Source organism: Rhea americana, unplaced genomic scaffold, assembly GCF_003343005.1.
Source record: "Rhea americana isolate MKP2758 unplaced genomic scaffold, rheAme1 scaffold_247, whole genome shotgun sequence".
NCBI lineage: Eukaryota > Metazoa > Chordata > Aves > Rheiformes > Rheidae > Rhea > Rhea americana.
Genome location: NW_028186365.1, coordinates 1,058,115 through 1,083,513, shown reverse-complemented (window position 1 = coordinate 1,083,513; position 25,399 = coordinate 1,058,115). Strand labels below are relative to the sequence as shown.

The window sequence follows — 25,399 nt, the reverse complement described above, 5'->3', positions numbered from 1 at the left end:
GACATAAATGTTGGCGTTCAGTTTTAAATTGATGATCAGGTTAAAAAATATAAATTAGGTTTGTGTTATTAAGTTCTTGGAAAATGAGGACTTTTCAAAGAAGATCTAGCTTGCTGGCAGGAAATTGTTAATTTAGTCAAATGTTAAGAAAAATACAAAACAACTAAGCTCAGGCAGGAGGTCCAGGCCTTAGGCTTGTATCGTCATTTTAAATGTTTTCAGTGTTAGAGATGGTTGCTGAATACAGCACTGAATGGGGCAAAACGTTTTGGTTCACAGAACATGATTTTTGCAGTAGGAATAAGTGGTGCTCACACTGATCAACATACCTTTTAGTCTTCCAAAAATACAAAGCAAAGAACTGAGTACGGCAGAACAGAATAGAAGTATCTGACCAAAGACAGAGTTCCCATGACATTAAGTTGTGTTCTATACTCAGCATTCAGGAGGAAAATTTGTATGAATCAATGTTATATTAAGTTAAAACTTCCTGCTCTTAACAATGACACTTTAAACTATCTATGTAAATAAAGAGTTTGTAAAATTCCAAGTGTTCAGAAAATGTAATGGTAAATGAGGGAGTGGGTAGTATTTTCATCTCAGAAGAGCTATTGCAGAATGGTGTCACTTTAATGGAATCTATCCTGAAGGGAGAAGCAGGATTCAGCTTTCCATTGTCAAGCTACACAAAACACCAAAGGAGATAGTAAATGCAAGGAAGTATCTCCGCAAAAGGATTTAGAATCCTGATTTATTAGTTTTATGGAGACAATAAAACTATTTATCTAGGTAATATTTCTTAGCTATATTCAATTCAGCCTTGAATAGGGCTGATAATAAAACATACCTACTGGAATATTGAAATATTATGTGTGTCAAGAGGCAGAAATTCATGCACAAAAACTCAGATCAGTAGAAATCTCTACCATTATTCTTAATTATCAATCAAAATTCTTAGCAGTCAATACGTTAAGCACTTGCCAAGTTATTTAAAAATTGTGCTATGACAAGATTAAGCCATCTTGAGCTAGAGCACAGACTTTACTAAAAGTTAAGGACTCTCCTTAAATTGTACTTATTAGTAGCATTTTTCTATTTTGAACTTATGTTACTTTGAAATATGTTACAAACTAGGAAGCATACATCAAGCATTAAGAGATATATTAAAAATCCTGAGAACTGAACTAGTGACAGCACAGACAGAGTAAGTCCATGAAGATTTTGAATTCTTTAATTCAAGCTCTTTATGATGAAACATGCTCCGTGTACTCACTCACTGCATCCTTGTCAACTGACTCATTCTCCTCAAATACATACCAGTTTGTACTGATTTATTTCACTAATGTCAGTAGATAGTTCTGATTTACACCAGAATAAAAGTGAGAAAGCAGCAACTTCTTTTCAAAATTTTATCAGTGTCTTGTATAGCATTGGCAATATAACCACAGTGCATTCACATAAAATGGAAATTTTTCTTTTACACCATAAGTAGTCTAAGAAGAATAAAGGCAATTTCCCTTCTTTTATTTTGCTCTTTTTACACAGCTCTTTTTATGAAGGGGATACAAAATCTGCAAAGAAAGTTGCAAAATTATAATATACAGTATCAGTTGTTAGTTTTATATGTCTGTAATCTGTAAAATTACAAAGAAAGACAGAACTTTGTAATTCTTTGCCTACCCAAGCCCACTGCTACTTTGGCTTTTTAAAAATTTGTCTCCTTGGCCAAAGAGACAAGGAAATAGAATCACATGGCCACAAAAAGAAGGACATTTCTAATGGTAAAAAGTGTCACTGAACAGAGACACTCTGTATGTTCTGTCCATACCCAGTTCTATATTTTTAGGTAACCAGGAACTGGGGTGGGGAAAGGTAGCTTAGAAGAGCTTCTAAAGCTCACAGGATAACACTCCAGACATAAGTTAGCAGAGGACAACTGGCCAGACCTCCATCAGCTACTTTCCAAGACCTGAGGAGCTTGGCCTTTACAGCTCGGCTGTGAAAGATCTCAAGTATGAAGATGTCATACCAGCAGTTATTCCCTTCAGATCAGAGCTAGTCCCAAGATGAGTTTATGTTAAATCAAAGGTCATTTGTGTACTTCTCAGGAAAGAATAAATAGCCCCAGCTTTGGGCTGGGTCATTACCAGCCAGTCAGTACACTGTTGTGTTCCAGGAGCAAAGAGAAAGAGAATTTCTCACTTCTAGAAGGCAACAGTACAGAGGACAAAATCATGGACAAAATGCTGAGATTTAACACCAGCTTTAAAGCAGACTTGCTGGATGAAAGTGGGATGTTAATTATCTATACAACAGGGCAATAATATTGCTCTTTTTTAAAGTACATGAGATACATATATTATAAAGAACTTACGACACTGTAAGAGGTATCAGCAAAGTTTGGGATATAGCAAACACAGTTAACAATTGTCACAGCAAGTAAAATAAATCTCACGAGTTATCATTATTATAACTACAAAAAGGCTGCAGAAGTAAGTGTTTTTAATTGCCTGCATTATTACAGAAAACATCAGAAGTGAATGAGTGATTGGACAGCACTTAGTGGAAATGCAGTGTTCATTATATGGCACTTTCAGGATTCTGTACATAAATAAAGTCAGCATCACATGGCTATACATCAGTTAAAAGCAGAATTGGTTTTAAAAAAAAAGTATTTAGCAGGAAGTAAACCCTTCATTTCTCCTGAACATTTTTAGTTAAAAGTTAATTCCAACTCCTTCATGTTCTTGCACGTGAGAAAATTCTAACACAGAAACAACACACATACACCCCCACAAAAGGGATGAAAGGTTTTTGTTTTTTCATGCCATTTATATATTTTTTTCTCTGAACTGTTAGTTGAGATAYTTTCAACAGAATTGTGGCCAGCTTCAGTCGTCATGTCTTTAACCCAGATGTCCAATTAGGGCTGAAGAAGTAGCTGGACTGATGGAATGAGTGCAACGCCATTCAAAAACCAAAATGAGATATTTTTTCACCATCCAATTTAAGGAAGATTTCCTCCATAAATTCTATAGTTTTAGAGTTATCAGTGCCTCATTTCCTTTCTCTTATAACACATAATTAAGTTTATTCTAGGTAATGACTCTCTAATTTTCCTACAGTTTTCTCTGAGTAACATTATTATAACGAAGTTATTTTTTACTTTTTGAAAAATTGTTAGCCTGATATAACATACATCATGTCAAATGTCAAATTCAACACATTTTTTGATGCTTTGATACATCTCAAAACTAAATCATCTGAAGTATTTTTTTCTGTCTTGAAAATAAAGCACCGCAGGCTTTCACAAATGGATTAAAAAGGGAGACAAAGTTAGTAATACATGGTGGGAACTGACTTGTTTCACCTTAGCCATCTAAAATCTAGCAATCTAGACATAGAGGTCCTCCTCAAGTCAGTGGAGAAGTCATTTCCTGAGATTAACTCACAGCTTTATAAGGCAGGTATCCGAGACAGACAGCACGGTTGCAAGCTAAAGTTATCTTTAAGGCAGTTAAGGTTAGAGAAGAAGAATTCTACTCAAAATTCACAAGGCACTGACTTTTTTTAAACAAAGACTTATCCTGTAAGAGCCATTAGTAAGAGACAGGAAGTTCCTATGGTCTGAACCAGGTTAGTTAACGTGCATAAAAGTCCAGGACAATGGCTCAGTAATGTTGGACATACTCTCACTGCAGGTCAGTTTTTGTGTTTTAAATCTGTCGGTATAACTGGGTCTAAATAATCACTGTAATGTGTCAAATAAATGAAAAAATAAAGCAAAACAAGGAAATCTTATGCCCTGTCATTATAGCAGGAAAAAGTTGTGCTTAATATTCCACACTTACGTACCTCTTAGAAGGCTAATGAAACTGCTATCTATTATGCAGTCAAAACCCTACCGAATTCATGAAAGATTTGGGGGGTATGAGTGTTTCAAGATGATTTCTGTAATAATTCTGACATTCTCCAGCAGCTTGACAGCTTGAGTACCTCTCACAGCTGAGCAGTATTTCCTTGCTAATTTTCTCATCATTAGGTTTAAAGTCCGTCTCAGAGTAGTAAATTATATCAGGGATATTGATATTACTTTAGTGCAAAATACAATCTAAAACAACTTTAGTTTTCATCTTAGARTAGCTCTTACACATAGCATTAATCATTAAATTGAAAATCTTACTTCTGATAAACTGCTTCTCTGAGTAGTGACAGTTCCAACAATGTCTCCACTCATTTGCACAGACAGCCCTGAAGCAGCGCTGAGGGTCCTCCCCAATTGGATCTTAGATGTCARAGATCTGCTTCTTTGCATACTAATGATGCCTTCCTTATTTCCCTGGTTGATAGGGGTAAGAGGTCGTGACAGCAAGCTATTCGGGGTCACAGGTCTGCTTCCCGGAGCTGACGGTGTCGGAGGCCTATTGGTTTGTGYAGTGGGTGTTGGAGGCCTACTGTTTGCAATACTGGAGACCTGTGTTCTGCTGTTCGCGGGTAGTGGTGGTGACTTGTTTCCCTGGAGCTGAATGTTTTTCCCCATTTGAGCTGGCACTTGAGGCCTTGGATTTTGGCCTTGTGTAGCTTGAAAATTGCCTTGATGGTCAGATGTAACTAAACTAGGATGTTGGATACTAGGGCTTCTTGACAGTCTTGCTTCTTCCCATAGCGCTAGGTCCTTTTCAATATCTGTACACACACACACATGAAGACAAAAGCAATATCATTTTTTTWAAAAAGAAACTCACTTCCATTTCTCTCTGATTTTATACTCTTATTGATTTTTCCCTATATGAGTGAAAAGTGCCCAAATCTCAAGTTGGGAAGAAAAAACCTATTCACCTTCAAAAACTGAAGGTATCAGGATTGACRGTTCCAATATGTTTGACAGTTAACTCCTCAAAATTTATTTACCTTTATTGCAAACTCAGCTATCCCACAAAAGCAAAATAATACCACTTCATTGCATCATCTAGCTATGAATGTCACCATAACTAATAAAAACCTTTCTCATTTCTTCCAAATTACCTCTCTGTAACTTTTGAATAGTTTCTCATTACTATCAAGTAAAGATGAAGCAGTGACCAAAACCTGAAATCCTCAGTTGCAGGGAGGGGCAATCCCAAACTGGTTCAAGATGAGACTTTTTGCTTCTAGCCTCACTACCTCATCCAACCAAAATCTGGGGCCAAAAATCTTTGAACTCTGCTACATCTGTATCGGTGATCCTGTCTGGACCTGAATTTTGTGCTCTGGCCTGCCTTCAGCATCATATTAGATGAAGGGATCACCATTGCCTACCAAGGGAARAGGTGGTCCCCATTTGCTGCTCCAATTCCTACCCCTAGCACAAGTAAAACTCTTGGGAAAGGTCAGTTGATATTCACCTTTTTAAAACGTAAGAAGTAAGATCCTATTTATAAACAAAACAGTTTAGAGGCAGTGATGAAAGTGTCTTCTGAATTCATATAAAACATATATTTGCTTCTAATGTATTAAATCAGATAAATCCAACAAAGTTAGGTAGTTTAGTATTTAGCTTAATATAGCTAGCATACTTTGAAGCCCTTACATTTAAAAATGTCCAGAAGCTTAAGGAACAATTTACTCAAGCTTACTTTATTTTACACAATTATTATCAGTTTTTTTCTCTCTCTGGCATGGACACTCCTGGAACTTGGTTTTGATATGGACAGCTGGCTCCCTTTAGAATAGCAGTACTATTTTCCATTAGATAGTATTAGCCATAGTCTTAGAAGCCCTAAATCAGCAAGGCTCTATTGATTTAAACTCCTATTAAGTAAATCTATATAAAATCTGGATTTTAACAGATATGCAGATAACATACCTGCATATAACATGCAGGCGTGCATATAACAATAACTTCAGGCACTAAAAGTCCTAAAATAAATAAAAAGTGATTTTCCAATACATAGTTCAGGATCTATTTCACTTGTGTTTACTAGTAGGCATAAAAATAATGTTCTATGTACAATAATTAAAGATGTGCTGCCTTTAACATTAACGTATTTTATAATAACACTTTGGAAACATGAAAGTAAGCTATGTTAGTTTCATGTTTGCAGTATAATAGAAGATATTCCTCACATGTAAAATGATATTATTAAAAAAGATGTTAAAACTGGAAAAGTTGTGAAAGCCTTGAATAAAACTCTTTCTTAACTCCTTAAAGATCAAATGTTTTGCTGCTGGCATATTTTGAAATGTAGTTACAGTTTTTAGCACAAAGTTAAGGAGATTTCTAATTGCCAATTCAATCTAACTAAAGACAGACCTCACAAAATCAGCTAGTTATTTTCATTTTGAAATAATTATGTTTTTAAGTACTCTTCCATTATGCTTTTAGAAAAAATCAATACATATCACTTTGGAACTTATAAGATGCCTGGTTCAAATCCAGGGGCCAATAAATGATAATGTGAGTTACCCAATTTAAACCAAACGAGGAATGTGTTCTTATAAAGATTCAATTYAGCCTGTGTCTTTGCAAAATTATAGACCTCTAACTTCTCCATAGTGATTCAGTATGCCAAAAAATTATCTGAATATCTAACGATTTAATATGAACTCAAGAAACATTTTACTTTGGCTCATGTTTCCTCATTTCATACAGTAATTGAGTCTGTAGATAAACAAACTGTTCAAATAATTTCTCCACATACAGTTAGCATGTTCTGATAACATAATTGTTCAGTTTTATTTAGCATACATTCAGTTTGATTTTACATCAGTATCAGACACTCAATTANGTCTTACAGTGTTATCAGATGTGCAGCAAACACCAGAATTGAATTATGACTTAGGATTTTTTAAATACTTTGTCAAAGTAATTTGAAGGAAAACAAACCACAGACAGAAGAGCAACACAAAGGCATTTTCTTGCTTATCAGAAATGCCAGAATAAGAATATGATTCATAATACACTTAGAAAATGTTTATGCATTTAGAAGTTCTTCTTGTAATAAAATATATTCTAGAAGTACGCAGTTACCAAAGAATGGGACATTCCTACCATTCTACAATACATTGTAGAATATTACAAACCATATTGGCAAGTTGCTGTAATTAACTACCAATAAAAAACAGTTTTCTACCTTTCTGTGATATAAAACAGCCACAGTAACATAAGAGACAGGATCTCAAACAAAAGCATTATTGAGTAGTACGCAGAGAAGGAAAAGAAAATTGWTTGGTTCAAAATCTGAGTCAGAATAAATACTGCTTTCAAATATTGGGAGTCACTTGCTGATAGTCACTTGCTGACAGTCATTTGCTGACTATCAAATGCAGTGAAACTTATTCATTCTACCCAATATTAGGCAATCATTTTTATGGACTAAGTGCTGGATGACAGGTACAGATAGGTGGCTAAGGCTAAATGCAGCATTAACACCAACTATCACAGAATCACAGAATCACAGAATCTGTAAGGTTGGAAGGGACGTCTGAAGACCATGTAGTCTAACCTCCCTGCTCAAGTAGGGTCACAGAGCATGTTAGATGCAACCCTGTACATAAAGGAAAGGCAGGCTCCTTAAGAAGACATTTAGGAGCATCTGAGATAGAGGACTACTTCTCATCTTCATACAGGTAGCCCAAATCCTAATTTAGGCATAAAAATGATTGCCTAATATTGGGTAGTATGAATAAGTTTCACTGCATTTAATATAAGAATTGAAATAAGAAGGTTTGCTGTTATCAGAGACACTAGAACTTTGCAAATATACAATGAGACAGAAAAGGCTAAACAAGAACATGACATTGTTATCTGAGGTCCTTCAAGTTGATGCTTCATGGAAATTATGTAATGTTTGTCTGTCCGAGACTAATAGTCTCAAGCAACATTGGCATCATAACAGGAAATCAATTAATTAATTAATAGGAATAAGAGAGTCTAATATCTAATGACTAGACCATTTTCCTGTGAAGGTTTCAGGTAGAAAAAAATTGTAGCGTGTACAGCTGAATCCCAAATATAGTGTAAGTAAAACAACAGGCTTAAAGCTAACTGACAACAAAGTATTGATGTGACAGAGAAGACCCTGCAGGTAATACATCATCACACTGAATTTCAGAGACTAAGAGAACCTAGCCAGTTAGCTTATGGTTAATTGTTAAGTATTTAAAATTCGACGTTGTGTTGAATACTGTAGTTATTATTGTCAGCTCTGTCTAGGGCMATCTAAGGAACTGCTAGATTAAGAGCATCTAGTATAACCATACAAGAAACAACAGTTAGGACATAAACCAAGCTAATGAGATCTTCACCAGACCCCTTCTGAGTGATAACTGCATCAATGCATAGGAAGGTGAGCACTGCCTCAATGGCTGGGGGCCACAGTGTTCTCAGGTCCCTGCTGCACACCCAGATATCTGACARCCATAGCTCAGTGTGCTGGTCTCCTGGCTCCACATGCCTCATAAGGTAACTAGATGTTCCTGGGAGTTTCAGCTCGCAGAGAGTACACATGGATTGTCAGCCTACTTCTGCAGTGGTACATTTCTAATAGCCACAGTGACTTGAACCTGACACAAACATTGAATGGCAGCATCTCATGTTGTCAGAAATGAAAAATGGACAACATTTCCTCACTTGCAGATGTCATAATTTTTAGTTCTTGTTCCATTCCAAATGAAAATCTTTTCTAAATGCTGGCGCTTACCTCATTGCACTTAGACCTTTGTCTTTTGCCCTGGCTTCAGCTGCAATAGACCCAAGACAGAACTTAAACAGCTGTACAGCTCCCAAGGCTTTCCGACCAATATCATTGGTAGACCAAATGACCAAAGTCTTCTAGAAAATGCCACTGAAAGTGTTATCTGCCTCACTTTATGACTGATTTGAAAGAAGGGTCAGGTAAATTTCATTTCTCCCTCTACCTTACATACACACTGTGTTTCACTTCTGTATTACTTTTGCTAGATTTGGCCCAGGAAAAGCAGCCTTATATACAGTCACTATGATACAACAAATAACATACAATGTATAGGTCTACCCATGTTATGTGTCTGTGTCATGCCATATATCGAAAACTGAAGACTAGAAAATACAAAGAACAACAAAATGCAAGCTAGGGTCCTCATTAAAAAAAAAAAAGTCCTGAAAGATATTTTCATTAAAAATGCATTAGGTTATTTTTTTTTGTTCTATCTTTTCGAAACAGTTGCCCTGTCAGAGATGTTGCAGAAATTTCACTGCACACAAGTCAACAGACTTCGCTCAGGCAGAGGTGGGCTCTTCCTGCAAAGTAATGCTTTCTCAGTCTAAAGGTCCACTGCAGCCTTTTAGGGAGACTAGTTAACTGTAGGTGAAGCAACAGTAATTCCTTACTGCAAAAGCCCCGGCAAAATGTGTAAAATAAACATGTAATTATGTTGTCAGGCTGCAGCACAGTTAACACAGTTTAATTACTGTATTTACTGTAATTACGCTATAGTTTAAAATATTGTATCTACAAAGACAATAATTGAATGCTGTTTTTCTTCAATGAAGAAAGAGGGAGGTTTAAATTTTCTATCTATTTTCATCAGCTTCTGAGATGGACCATCTTCTCCTTTGTCTAAAATATTGACATGGCTACTTGGGCAAGCTAGGCATTTGCTGTTATACATACCAGCTAGGTGTTTTTCCATGGTCTGAAGTTCTTTTGCTGCTAAGGAGTCCTTTAAGAGTTTCTGTCTTGGAGATCCTCCAGTTCTTACACTCATAGCATCCAGGGTCCAAACTGGCTGAGACTTACACAGATAAAAAGAAAGAGGAAGATATCTAAGTGTGTTTTTACATTTGTACGTAAAAAGATAAAAAATAGTGGAGAAAGATGCTGTTCTCATTTAGAAAAGTTAATCTGGTGCTTTATAAGTAGAATTAATATATAAGATTTGTAAGTTCACCAAATGTTTAAACTTTCAGTTTCCACAATGTGTTTAGGCACATAGGATGAACTTGTCAACTTGTTTTTTAAGGTATGCTAGAAATAAATAATCCTCCTCAGAGTTCTGTTCAAAACAGGCAGTTATCTCTAATAGGGAGGGCCTGTTCTACTTGAAATACCATGTAATTGAAATTACAAGCTTTCTGCTTCCCATGGCAGTCAGCCAGCACATTTTACACTAAATCTACATAAAAATAAGTATTGAACTAGACTWCTCCATACTACAATTTGGGCTAGCTTCTACGTAGGTTTCCTATTTACAGGCAAGAGAAAAGCAGGAAACACGTAGGCAACTGGGAATCACATTTGTTTCAGAATCTGAAATGTAACCTGRATAGTTTTCTTCTTAGTTACTCAGTTCTGTTTTATTTACTGTCATTTGGAGTAATATCTTTGAATTTATCATGCCAAAGGACAGCAAAGTCTTAAAACACTTCATGTGAGAAGTAAGAATAAGGCACTGTTAGATTTTCTTCTAATTCTTTTAAAGCTCAGAAAATTCTTTAGAATTACATTTTAGAAGGTTTAATGCTTTAAAATAAGAGTATTTTTACTCCAGAACACATTTGCCATTCTATCCGAATAGAGAAAATTTGAAGGTCTCCTTGGAAGCACTACCCACACTCCGCATGCAATGTCTGTGAGTGGGGCTAAAGGATTTATGCTTCTGTGGGGCCAGGGCCTTTCTATAAGGAGTCCTGCACAGAGGCTGCATCTCAACCAGGAGCCATGCTGTGTGCCACAACAGTCAGGCAGGCACTTGGATGGACTAATTTTTGCAATATGCAAAATGATATCCACAAAAAGGAAATCAGCAGGTAAGAAGTAAAAAAAAGCATTTTCAAGTACTACAGGTGCTCTCCAAAGCAAAAGAGAACTTAAAAGGTAAGAAATCATTATTTTACAACTATATATATATATATGTACATATATATAAAATGTTGTATTTATTTTATTAAGTTTATTTTACTTATGTTAGGTCTAGATCAAAGAAATTCAAGGTATGTAATTCACACTATTTGCTTAACTACTTGCAGGAAATTTTTCCTATTTCTTAAAGACCTTGATATTATATTCTTCTATTATATTGTTTTGTTAATTTAGCTACAAAAATTACAATTACTCATTTACAGAGGTTTTTTGATTAGTTGTGAGTTGTACTAATCCAATCTTACTATTACTACTTAAATTAAAAAAGGCAAAAAATTTCAATTTTGTGTGCCTGAATTTTCAGAGCTAAATCCACATACTTAAAAAATGAACTTGGATTTGGAAACATTTGTATCAGAATAAACTAATTTTGTCTGGATATTATATAAGCATTACCTTCATAATTCATACTACCTCACAGACCCACCACTGCTGTTCCTGATGTGGCACTGGAAGCTTGAAATATTTATTTTAATGACGAACATGCTAATTGCTAAWTAGTAGCCCCAATCCAACAAATAATTTATATGTTGACTTAAATATTCTAGTTTAGGTTTGTTAGAGTGATTGATTATGCTCAAACTTGTACCTCCATTAAGTTACTTCCTACCACTGCTCCCAGAGAGAACAGTGAAAAAGTTAAAAAAGTCTCCATGAATTACAATTAAAATTAAATATCACTAAAATATAGCTGTATTCAGCATAGATCAAAGTAAGAGCTAAAAGTTTACTTTTTCCTAGTACACAAAGGCTCAAATCATTTCAGAAATTTAATTATCCTACAGGAATTTCTGTATTCATCATAGTAAATCCATGTGTGTGTTCTTACTAGGAATGCAACAGAGAAGTTCCAAAAGCAGTAAGGAAAACACAATAAAATTTTAAAGCAAAACACCTCTATAAGATAATTTATTATTGTTTTTTCAACAAAGAGCAAAAATTCAAGGCCAATTCATGCAAAAACATCTTTTGCAGCTGGATGACTTTTTTCCATATTTTCTATTACACCTGGATTAGATCAGCTTGCATGGATAATTTGCAAAGAAAAAGATATGTTTTTATGTGCACGTGAAAAGCAAGATGAGAGAGTGCAAAGATTCACATGAAGAAAAAAATAATAACCAAGAGTCCTGCTAGGTCCAGATGAAGAAAAAAAGAAAAACTAGAGAGTGAAGCCACAGCCACTCAATAAAAGTGCCCAGTGCACGTATCCTGCTTCCTTCTGTTAATGACTGTAAATCCAGAAACTTCCTCTAATAGTTTATTTTGCCACTTCCACCAGAATTTTACCTTGCCACTTATTTTTTCTAGTATCACTTAAGCATTTTCCTTAAAGGTTGCTGGCCAAATATTTATCTAACTTTTATCTTCAGAAATATAAAGCAAATGAGGGCACTAAGTGCAAGCCACAGCAAAAATCTCAAGGGAAAAAGAAAAGCCTTCCATTTTGCCTAGCTCCTTTGTTATTTTAAGCATTTGCCATAAAAATAGCCCTGGAATATACTAGGATCTCTAAGTAAGTTTTAAATGTTTGCTTCCACTTTGAATGTTGGCAAAACACTGGAACTTGGGAAAAGTKCTGACTCCTGTAGATACTTCAAATTGTTTTCTATTATTAGCATTACTTATTTATTCAGTATTCACTTTGTTTGGGATTGTATGGTGTTGAAAATGTAAAATCTAAATTCCCCAAATGTTGCTTTTTTTTGTGTGTGACTAACCCTACCAAAGTCATGAAAACTCTTAAATTGAAAATAATACGAAATTTCAGTGAACAGAGACAACTCATAGTAGAAGATATTAAAGTGTGTAGAAAATGTTTGCTGGATGGAGCCTCAAGCATAGACAAAGATGGAACATTTGGAGGAATTTAGAGATTCAGAAAACATAGTAATTGTCTTGTTTGTTTGTTTACTGAGGACAGATTAATACACGAAAACTTGCAGCTAAGAAAATTTTTAAAAGGTAGTGATCTTTACTTATGCTCCACATCTTACAGTATATACCTTCAAGTTTGACATTTGGGCATGTTGTGGGAAATACTTCAAGTACAACTCTTACGAAAACATTTTAAGGAAAAATGACTCTAAAATACAGCACACCTTCAGACTTACTAACTGTCTGAACTGAAATGAAAAAGTTCTGAAAATTCTTCACTGTTCAAATATCACCTCTCTGTGAAAAATAAAGGGTAGTAAAAATTCAATTAAAACAGTTTAAAGGAAAATGTCTAATTACAAAACTCTTCATACTCTTCAGAAATAGAAAACAAACAATGTTACACAACAATCATAACATAATAAAAGTAGAAATTATATTGATCGATGTTACAGATGTAGGTGATGCCTATCTGTTCAGCTTGCTTTAGGCCCCACATCACAAATCTTACATGCAGACTTGCACACTGAACATTAAAAAGAACTCCACGGCTCTTTTTATTTTCTAAAGAAATTCTTGCATAATTCTTGATGTTTCATCTCATAGTTTTTCTCAAAACATATCCTCTCTGAAGGGAGAGGCGCTTTTAAAGAAAGCTGGTCAAATATACATTAAGTGTTGAGAGATATTAATGAGAATTAGCAGTTTAACTAACAGCAGGTGCATATTGCTGTAGTGGAATGCAGTATCAAAATTAAAAATGGCAGGTCTTGTACTAGATTAGCAATTTCTAGATATAATGTGCTTATTTGCATTATTGCTATGATCTAATTAGTTCAAATATAAGAAGCCTACAATGAACATCACATTTATTCTTTTTATCCCACACCTTATGTATATTTGCAAAGCATGTATATCTGATAAAAATGTATTTTGCATATCAATTCTAAAGTAATTTTAAAGATATATTTCTTTCTATTTTAAAGAGGTTGTCAGAACACAATGCACAAATACGTTTATCTCCACAATTTCCATATGAGGAACCAAAACTGTGTCTCCTTATTTTATATGTAAGGATTGAGAAAGAGTGAGTCTCACCAGAAGTCATTAGGAGACMATGGAACAGATCCCTATTTCCTCAGATGCTCAGATTTCTAACACAATACAAATAGCTCCAAAGTTCTTATGATATCCACTTTTGAAAATTATTTCACTGCTGGTTATATTTTCTGCAAACTCTAAAGACTTCCTTAAACTTCAAAATAAGAAATACCGATGAAAATATTAACAGAAATTTCCCTATTAAAAAAAAATTAGTCAGAACTTTTAAATAAATACCTCTTATATATTAGTTCCAAGCAAATGTAATCAAAAGGCTAAACTATAGCTGAGATGTTATAATGTCAAATTTCATAATTCAATCTAGAATTTGAACTATTTTGTTATTGTTAATTATTATTTTGTTGTTATTATGATTAATTTTGCAAATTTGAAAATTATCAAATTAGTAAAATGCCTATTTCACTGCTAAAACAAGCATTAGAGAATATACAAACATAGTCTAAAATGACTGCACTTTCAGTGGGAGATATGCCCATAAGTCATTGATAAATGTATGGTTTCATGAGCGATAATAGATTTTAAAATACGACCATTCCCAGACAGAAAAAATTAAAACTGCCACAGAATTGGATAGTCAGAAGCAACATGCAAATTAAGGAGTTTTCCTTTCCTCCCTTTTTTTTTCTGATGAAGTGATGGTAAGCAAAACTTTATGTTTATGCAAAATCCAGTATTTATCACAACAATTCAAAAACTGAGGATTATCCATAAGAGAAGATACTTACAGATCCTGCTACTTGAGAGGCGCTCTCAAATTCATCAATATCTTCCATTAGTGTTTCAACTCCTGATACTCCAGCTGTTTCAAAGTGGTAGAAGGACAGTAAGTCACTCTAATTAATTAAGTATAATTTTACACTTAGATGGATTTTAATTTATGTCTAGGATCAAACTCATGAGCCTAATACAATGTGGAAACAGTGCCTCTACCACTGCTGTAGGGTTGAGGAAGGTACCTTCAGCTGCTGAGATGTCTGGAAAGCTGCTTATAATTTTTTTACTGTTAAAACTAAGTAGTTTGTCTTTTACACTGTACAGCTCTTCAGCTCTAATAAAAGTAATTTAACTTAATTTAACTAATACAGCCAAACAATTAGAATGTAGTTAAATATTCTTGAAATAAGCAGTTCTGGTCATTTTAGAAGACATTTAAAAGCCATGTAGGCCACGACTTTTTCCCATGCTGACAGAAGTGTAAAATAGCTTGGGTTCATCAGAAATCGAGAATGTCTTTTTAACACATACAGAAAGACTTAACACAGAATTTATGTGCCTATTTCACAGAAAATAATCTCCAAGTAACACGCTAGATAGTGTCACTGCTTGCCTGGTAGTCTGCTGGCACTCAGTTGCTGTTCATAAGCAGTCTAAAAAGAAAGGTGCCCTGATCTTCCCTGAGTTATTCAGATTCTAGCACCTTACATTTCCAGAATGACCAGATTTGTTAAATATCTCAGATTATGCCTGGCATAAAGACAGAGCTATGCAGCAGTTGTGGCCTACCACTTTCATTGCAAAAAAGGAGGAGGAAGAGCTAATGATTTTGCAAAATTGTTAAGTGTTCAGAAATTAGGAGATCTCTTCTTTCTTTTTTTCTTTTTTAAGACTCTGTAGGAAGTTTGCAGTGTTTTCTCCTGGCTAAGTCCAGCTAGGTACTTGCTGAAACATCTTTCAGAGGGGGCAGGTGGCTCTGTAGGTGACTCAGTAACAGCCTGCTGTTGAGTGAACCCAGATTTTTGCCACTGTCACATCTGGTTCTCACCCTAATTCACACATATTCCCACCCACTTAATAATTTTTTACTCTAGTCATACAGTTCCATCTGGAATAGCACTATGCATGTTTGATGCAATCCTATCGCCAATGAACACCCCCAATTTCAAACTCTGCCTCTACATCCAAATGCCTATTTTGAAGTTTCTACTATATTGGGACTTTTAACAGAAAAAAATCATTCGGAAGGTATATACCACAGCCTTTTCAAGCATACTAGGTAGAAATAGAAGCTGGTTAATTACAAATAATATAAACCAACTATCTGATTCATGTAGAGATTGAACTATTGATGTGAAATTTGCTTAATAAAATTTATTTAGCATACTAAATGTAACATATCACAAAACAATCTGCAGACCTCATAACACAATACAACAGGAAATACCAAATGTACACTGTGCATAGCACCATACAATCTGTCATTTGCAATCCAATTACGTTATTCCAGGTCAAGTCACAAAAGAAACAAATCTTTTCCCATACCTCAGAAATATGTGGAGCTGCAAACTGTATTGCAAAGTGTCTCACTTTCCAAACAGCTTTTCTCAGATAAATTGGGCATTTTAAAAGTTCAGAAGTGCTATGCTTTTCCTTTCTCCAACACTGAGTTTGTTCCCTAATTAGATACTGTATTTCATGCTTCCCTCTATGAGAATGCACTGACTGCAAAGATCTTAGTTGCAGTATTTTTTTTTTCATACTAACATTTGTGTTCTGCTTTTTATCATGGCTTTCCCTTGAAAGGTAAGGCACTTAACAGCAAAAGGGATGGAAACAAGTGCTAATGCACAAGTCCCTAGGYAACTGGGATTATATGAACACTTATGTTTTTAGTGACAATATTTCATAATATCCAACCTGAAAAAAATACACATCGGTAGATTAACTCTACATTCCTCCACTGTCAAAAACAGAATGGGGGCTGACACTAGCAGATTGCTATTGGATCAATTCTGTTGCAGTGTCTATCTTCTGGAAATCATCTCCTCACTCCTTCCCTTCATCTATCTATACAGAAGAGGAAGAAGGCATTGTGGAAAACATTCAAAGATAAAGTGGCTCAATGGAGGACTGATCTATGAGAGAATCTGGGAGGCTTGGCATCTACAGTGCAGTCACACAAGTCACTTCTAGTAATYAGAATCAGAAACCTAGCTACTTAATTCTTCACTTAATTATTTTCTGGAAAGATATAGAGCCCTATAAGAAAGAAAAATAGTTTTGAAAGATTTTGTTTAGGATAGTAAAAAGAAACTGCAGCATTAAAAAGTTTTGTGTTTTCAGATCTCAAGGCCTGATGTCCCTCTCTCATTTGTATTACTTAGATCAAATAAAACTCTGTTTAATTTGGCAGGATTACACCAGAGAGAAATCGATGTAGTTGTTAATAAGAAGTGGGTCCAGACTGTCAGCAGTGTCAGTATAGCGCTTGACACTGCAGACAATCTTTTTACACAAGTTATTGCATTGACTTTATTAGGTGGAATCGCTTTAGTAGGGCTCATTTATAAGGGCTGTTAGATCAGATATGCAGACAATTACTTCTGAACCTAGTGCATCCAAAATCCACAAGAGAGATGTTCCAGGTCTAACAATTTAACAATTTGCCCACTAACCCAGGAAGAACTCATTATCTAGAGATAGATACCTCAACTTTGCTGAGCATCAGCACCCTRCATACATGTTCCCGAACCAATGGTTTGCATCAGCACTTCTCAATGTAAAATTTTCTCTCTGTAGAGTCATTGGTTCTGATAAGTAAGAGTAAAAAATAAATTCCAATAGTCCTAGAAAACCCTGGTAAGTGAAACCTGTTGGTCACTTTCTTAGAGCACGTAACTAAAAATATAAASTGTAGCATGTTTCCTAGTTATTCAGGCTTCTCTAACAAAATTTTCATTTTACAGTCTCATCTATCACCTTCTTCACATACACAACATTTTTGGAAATAAATACCAGATATGCAGAAAATAGACTATATGCTGCATTTACAGCAGAGATTGATAGAGCAGACAGCTGCCCAAGGTTTGTGCCTGTTTCTAGGTTATGCCTTCTGGTAAAAAACAGCTGTGTTTTTTAATTAAAATGTATTGCTAGCCAACATTTTAGGAAAAAAATATGTATTTTAAAAGGTAGCACATTTCTGAGAATTCTTCTTGTCAGAAATTTGGCAGTAGCTCACTGTTGACCTCAGTCTTTCTCCCCTAAGGGCTATGCTATTTTCTAGCTATATGGCTAATAGGTTCACATATATTCACATAGGTGTGATAGATGCAAGTATAACAGTATGAATTTTGTTGCCCTATCTACCTTTCCATCCCTATATTTTTATTTTTCTATAGGGAAAAGGTGCTCCATCTTCTCTACACCCATACCGGCCAGACAGTATCCAGAAGCATAATAAAGTGGTCAAAGTGACGATGGCTATAGCACTCTGTGCTCCATAATCTGTGATCATGATAGAGGCAGCTTCTGGCACCTCCTGACAGTTTCCTCTTCTTCCATCCTGTGTCTCTGCCCCATAGCAACATTGTCAACCTTCTGCTCCCACTAAACACAAAGAACACAGTTTTGAAGGGCRGCATGGCAGGGTGGCTATGTTTCTGCTTTAGGAACTAGGGTACGCAGGAGAGGAATACAAGGGCAGAGATCTGTTTAAAACAAATTGTCTCAGGAACAGTAGAACTTTTTTCTTCAATGTATCTTACACCTCTACTTTTTCCCACTACAATAATCTCATGCTCACATATATCATTATCTATTCCACACAAACAACCAGCATCTGTCTTCTTTGGGATTACTCTTACAATAGAAGAATTCCACCTTCCTTTCACTGCATTTCAGTGCAGTCACCAATCTGAGACTCTCTTACTGATGATTTTCATCRGACTTGTAAAAACAATATGTTCTGTGATTTTGAATCTTCTATTAATTTTGTTTAAAGTGTTAAACAAAAATTAGGGAATGATTAGGGAAACAAAATGCGTGAGTGCATTAAGCCATGTATTCTCAAGAAACCAATTTAAAGAATTTATCTTTAAAGATATACTAGTTACTAATGTTGACATATGTTCCTTTACAAATGAAAAGAAACCAGCAAAAGATCATATTGCTTTTGCACCTAATAGCACTACATAGCAGACATTTAGTAGAATAATTAAACATAATAAAAGCCAATTCTGATTTGTTTTACTTTAAGTAGTTGAAAGGGCCATCAAAATCTCTGCAGCTGCTGAAGACTRAATTGCAAATCAGATCTTCCTATTGATAGACTTTGCTGGTTCTGCCCAGCAGGAAGGGAATGGACTGAAAGATACATCTTTTTAGGAATCCCTGGCCAAACCTCTATACATTTATCTCCCTTCCAGTGACAGCTAAGATCTATTTCAACATCTTTCATAGTAAACTAGGGCATTCTCTCACAAGATATCCCTTTGGAAGGGCTTTTCCATTAGATTCTTCCTCATCCCTATTCAAATCATTCCCRGTATTACTTTGTTCAAAAAACAGAGTAAGAACTGGAACAAGACTGAGTGCCCTGAGTGCTGGATAGCACAATATGTGATTAGGCTTGCAGAAGGAAAAGAAATGTTCTTTACAGCTATTGTACAAACTCCTTTTTAGTATGCTTTTAATTCTTGTTAGTGGTGCTTAGAGGGATTAAAGATGCATTTTTTGATATACAGTTTAAAAACAGAGAAGATATTACATAACTATTTTTATTTTTACTGTATACTATTTAGACTCTCTCTATATATATATTTATATATATACTATCAAATCAAATGTTCCAAAGACTACTCTTTGGCAACTTGCAAGGAACAATCTATATCTACCGTATCAAAACTTTCTTACATCCAAAATAGCACAGCTACATACAAACTGCCTACTAAGAATGATTCCTGGTCCAAGACAGCTTCCAAACTTTCCCTTGAAATTGTTTGGGAGTGTTATTAGCCAAGGCCAATATCATACTGAGAACTCTTCTAACAGATTAAGATTTAAAGTGTAAATGATTGAGTTCAAATGCCCAGGAATATTCTCTGGAAGTGAATCTTCTTAAAGCCTCTGCTCTTCAGTCTAAGTTGCTGATGTTTTTTATGGGCAGAAATATGTAGTATGTAACTTACCATCAGAGTCTGACATTGCCTGTTCAGGAGTTTCAGATACCACTGAGATGTCTTCTGGTCTTTCAGCCAAGTTATCTCCTTGTAATCTAAATCATGAAAAATTGAATGAAAACATATGTAATCATATTCCATAGATAAGACACAGAAGGAGGTTAGTTCTGACTACATACCCTACTCACAACATTGTGCTAGCTAAAGGGTAGCTTTGTTGAAAATTAAGCCTACTTGGTCCAGGCATGTGCAACCTCAAATGTAATCCATGATATCATTCTGGATAYCTAGTAATCAAAATTATCCTCTAAGAGTCAATCGAATCCTAGCTTATGTACTTTTGTAAGATTTATTTTAATTAAAAAGTGAGCTTTCAATGGTTCCATGTACGTATGAGGCTCAGCAAGCATCCTTTACTGTACTCAAAAATATGTTAATAGAAGAGGAAAATACATGCAAGAACCTTTCCTACTGCTTAGTTACTTAAAAAAAAAAGAAATCCAGTATCTTTTGTAGGCTTGGTCTTCAGGCTTTCCCCATGTAACTGCTGAGAGGGGTCAATGCCTTGACAGCACTTTACAAAAATAGTCCTTGTATCTGTTCTTTTTGAATGAGTATCCCAAGACTGTYATCATCTGCAAGTGCAGATCTTGCTCTGAAGAAATGGTTTGTAGCTCTTAACACAATATAAGTGTCATTTACATAAAGATTATCTTAAGTTGAATTTATTCAGACATGAAAAGAATATGAATAATGCAAGTGAGTTTTGCAGGACCCAGGAATCATAAAAATGCACTTAAGCAGAACCTTGGGGAAAGAAATAACTCACATCTTAAAAAAAAGAGTTCCTTTTATTCTTTCTCACTTTCTGCAGCTGTGTTACACTAAACTTTGAATTAACCTTTGAAACCATACAGAACCCCCATACCTGCCTTAACTGTCTGATTTTCTCATTTTATGACTCTCACAGTCATCATATTTGGATCTTAAATCATTTCCTTGTTTGTTTCATTCTCAAAAAGAGAATATTTTCCTAGTAATTACTTTGTTTCTCTTTATCACCTCTGGGATGGTTTATTTATGACAGAAAGCTCAAAGTTATTGAAAGATATTGAAGTAGGAAGAAACCAACCTTTAAATGCAACAAACATGCAGAAGATGAATGCCTCAATAATTATATTATTTCCATTTGCATTAAAATTGGCCTATCCTTCTTCATTACATACATACACACATGCTTCCTGTAAGCATATATTCAAGCTTATGAGGATATATATGGAATCCAAGGAACCAGATGTGATGTATCCTTCTCTGCAACTATGACAGTAGTTTACCTGTGTTTAMTTAAAAAGGAGAATCACCTAACCTTCTCTTCTCAAGCTGCTGTCACAGAAAATTATCTTTAGAAGTACATAAGACCTGCTTCTTTTGGGCCAACAGAATCTTCAAGATTTTGCAAGACATTCCCATTCCAAGCTTTCATAAATCCACCCCCCCCAAATCAGATATGAACAATTGAAGTTATTCTCATTTTCTTCACAAAACTACATATATTTAAGTAGGAGGAAATGGGTAGGTGAATTAGGTCAGTGGGTGTACAGTAAGTATATACAAACTTACTCTTGCTTGCCAAGAGAATGCTACTATTAGGGCTATTCTGATCTTTTCTTCAGAAGTAATACTATTTATATAACACCTCCACAGTAAAACAAAAAAAATCTTAAAAAATAGACCAGATAGAAGCATGCATCTAGAAGAGCTTCTGAAGCCTTCACAAGCTGATTCTATATTCAGAGATATATTTTCAAATCTATCCTTGTTTATGTTGATTTCTTTCCAGGTTCCTTCTTGCTGAATGTCTTCTAAGGAAAGTGTGTTGCACTATGCTGCAAATCATAGAATCACAGAATCAGTAAGGTTGGAAGGGACCTCTGGAGATCATCTAGTCCAACCTCCCCACTCAGCAGGGTCACCTAGAGCATGGTAGACAGGGCCACATCCAGGCAGGCCTTGAAGATCTCCAGAGAAGGAGACTTCACAGCCTTTCTGGGCAACCTGGTCCAGTGTGCCGTCACTCTCACAGGGAAGAAATTCCCCCTCACCTTCAGGTGGAACTTCCTGTGTTTCAATTTCTACCCATTGCTTCTYGTCCTGTCACACAGGACAACTGAAAAGAGTTTGGCCCCGTCCCCTTGACACCCTCCCTTCAGGTACTTGTACACATTGATAAGATCCCTCCTCAGTCTTCTCTTCCCCAGGCTGAAGAGGCCCAGCTCTCGCAGTCGTTCCTCAGAGGGCAGGTGCTCCAGCCCTCTGATCATCTTYGTAGCTCTACGCTGGACTCTCTTCAGTAGCTCCAAGTCTCTCTTGCACTGGGCAGCCCAGAACCAGATACAGTACTCGAGATGAGRCCTCACGAAGGGCTGAGTAGAGGGGCAGGATCACCTCCCTCCACCCGCTGGCAACACCGTTCCTAACGCACCCCAGGAGACCATTGGCCTTCTTGGCCACAAAGGTACATTGCTGGCTCATGGTCAGTCTGTCATCCACCAGCACTCCCAGGTCTTTCTCTGCAGAGCTGCTCTCCAGAAGGTCAGCCCCCAGCTTGTACTGGTGCCTAGGGTTATTTCTCMCTAGGTGCCCTTGTTGAACCTCAGGAGGTTCYTCTCYGCCCAGCTCYCCAGCCTGTCCAGGTCTCTCTGAATGGCAGCACAGCCCTCWGGTGTGTCAGCCACTCCTCCYAGCTTGGTATCATCAGCAAACTTGCCGAGGAGGCACTCCGTCCCCTCATCCAGATCATTGATGAAAAAGTTGAACAGGATGGGACCCAGTACTGAGCCCTGGGGGATGCCACTAGCCACAGGCCTCCAACTAGACTCCACACCACTGATGACGACCCTCCGAGCTCTTCCTTTCAGCCARTTCTCAGTCCACCTCACTGTCCACTCATCTAACCCACACTTCCTGAGCWTCTCTWGGAGGATGTTATGGGAAACAGTGTCAAAAGCCTTGCTGAAGTCAAGGTACRCAACGTCCACTGCTCTCCCCTCATCTACCCAGCCAGTCATTCCATCAGAGAAGGCTATCAATCAGGTTGGTTAAGCAAGATTTCCCCTTGGTGAATCCATGCTGGCTACTTCTGATCACCTTCTTTTCCTCCATATGTCTGGAGACATCCAGAATGAGCTGTTCCATCACCTTTCCAGGGATGGAGGTGAGGCTGACCGGCCTATAGTCACCTGGGTCCTCCTTCTTGCCCTTCTTGAAGACTGGAGTGACATTGGCTTTCTTCCAGTCCTCAGGCACCTCTCCAGTTCTCCAGSACCTCTCAAAGATGATGGAGAGCGGCCTGGCAACAACATCCACCAGCTCCCTCAGTACCCGTGGGTGCATCCCATCAGGTCCCATGGATCTGTGGATGTCTAGCCTGYCCAGAAGGTCTCCAATCCTTTCCTCCTCAACCAAAGGAAAGTCTTCCTTTCTCCAGACTTTCTCCCTCACGTCCAGGCTCTGGGATTCATGGSGGCTGCCCTTAGCAGTGAAGACTGAAGAAAAGAAGGCATTCAGTAACTCTGCCTTCTCTGTATCCCTTGTCACCAGGGCCCCCGCCCCATTCAGTAGCGGGCCCACATTTTCCCTAGTCCCGCTCTTGCTGCTGATGTATTTGAASAAGCCCTTCCTATTGTCCTTGACATCCCTTGTCAGACTCAATTCCAACTGGGCCTTGGCCTTCCTYGCWGCATCTCTACATACTCTGACTGCATTCCTATAATTCTCCCAAGTAGCCTGTCCCCTCTTCCACATTCTGTGTATTTTCTTCTTCTGTCTGAATTTGGCCAGGAACTCCTTGCTCACCCATGCAGGTCTCCTGCCCCTTTTGCTGCACTTCTTACTCATAGGGATGTATGTCACTAAAGTTGGAAGGCCTAAACTATGAGACTCACTTATCTAGTCCCTGCTCCTATGAACACATTTTCATCTCCAACTCTTTCTTGAGGAATAGCTGCACAGAGGAGTAAGTGTATACTCCAAAATAGATTTGATTCCTTATTGCATAGATAGAAATCCCTTTGGCAAATGAAGGTAAAGTAATATCAAAATGTTGAGTAGAACTTTCCCTCCATTAGTTGGGAAAAAGTAATTATAAGAAGAGCAATGTATAAAAGAGTCATATCCCTGTTTGCAAAGCAATCTAAAGAAATTCAAACTTTTCCAGACTGATGGCTGGCTTTGAAAATCTTGTCTGGTTTTCAATATGTATTCTTTTAATAAAAAGTTAACAAGAGTTCTCTAAAATTTATCATCTTACTAATATTTTAGAAACTATATCATTAATAGGAATTGAAACTTGGTACCTAATTACCACCATTTTCCTACATACATTATGTTTATAAAGTCATCTCTTGCTTTGAGGCCACTATTTCAGTTATCCTCAAACAGCTGCATGTTACACCTTCAAAAGCTGCAAAAAAACCTCCAGGTACATATTTCAATTTCTTTTGGCCCATATGTGTATATTGTACAACTTGTTCAGACAAAACATCCAGGGTCTCTACAACCAAGGTTGAATAAGATCTACAGGATAGGTACACCAGCATTACGCCAGGTCTGTCACCACAAACAGGCGTGTCTGTGTTTGTGTGTGTGTGTGTGTGTGTTGCGCACGCACAACAGGGTCATACTGCTAGCATGATGAAAATATTGTAGGCAAAAAGGAGACAAAAATATTTGGGCTATGCTCCTTCACTGAGTCATGCATGATGAGGTATCACCTCATCAGTAGAAGTAAACACCAAAAAAGGAAAAAATAAAGTCAAGATTGCAATTACAATTTTTTTCATCTACTATTTTGAAAAGATCTTTCCACACTCCTAAACAATCTATAAGCACATAGTTTTATCTAAGAAATGGTAACGATTAATGTCAGCAAAAATAAAATGTAGAATATGTTAGATTTAAATTAGGAAAATATTTCCTCTTGACTTGGTATCTCTTAAAAGAGTAATATTGCACAGACATTTAAGAGTTATCACCTTCTAAAATATTTGATATGATTTGTACCTAAGTTGCTTTTATCTATCATGTTAATTATTCTACTGGTAGCAGTACAGTATTTGAAAGTGGGAGTAACTAAAACCTAAAAAAAAATCTGCTCTTTTTGCCTGTCTGAAGGTTCAGCTATCTCAAGTTTTCAATAAAAAAAATGAAAAATTATTTCTGCATGCACAAAGGTGATATAAAACAAATGCTGTAGTTTYGATTCAGCAACATGCCTACTTAAATAGATTACTCCTTAGTTTAAAGTTAAGTGAATTGGTGACCTGGAGCATTTAGAATGATTTTCTTTCCCAAAATTGCAGATTATTAGAGAACTGTGCATATCATCATAATGCAGATTACAATAAAGTAATTGTATTTTACCCAGATGAAAAAAGTCTAAGATTAAACCATTATTTGTACTTTAATCGCTAAACTAAAATGAAAATGGAGCCAATGCCATGCTTTATGTTGCATAACCTCTCATCAATTAGACTATGTGAAATAACCTATGCAGGGCTTCATTTTGAGTAATATTACATCCTCTTTTTTAACAGCTGTAAAATTTCCTTGGCAGTTCTGACT

The 25,399-nt window shown here is 36.3% G+C and overlaps 1 protein-coding gene across 1 annotated transcript in view; it reads right to left on the bottom strand.

Annotated features, from left to right (window-relative positions):
- Positions 1-25,399, bottom strand: part of CUNH8orf34 (chromosome unknown C8orf34 homolog) — a 147,795-nt gene that overhangs the window by 10,277 nt on the left and 112,119 nt on the right. The window contains exons 9-12 of the mRNA XM_085306785.1: positions 19,787-19,872; positions 14,606-14,679; positions 9,633-9,753; positions 4,184-4,686 (exon numbers count right to left, since the gene is read on the bottom strand). Coding sequence (XP_085162911.1) covers positions 4,184-4,686; positions 9,633-9,753; positions 14,606-14,679; positions 19,787-19,872 — 784 coding nt within the window. The remainder of the gene's footprint in view (positions 1-4,183; positions 4,687-9,632; positions 9,754-14,605; positions 14,680-19,786; positions 19,873-25,399) is intronic.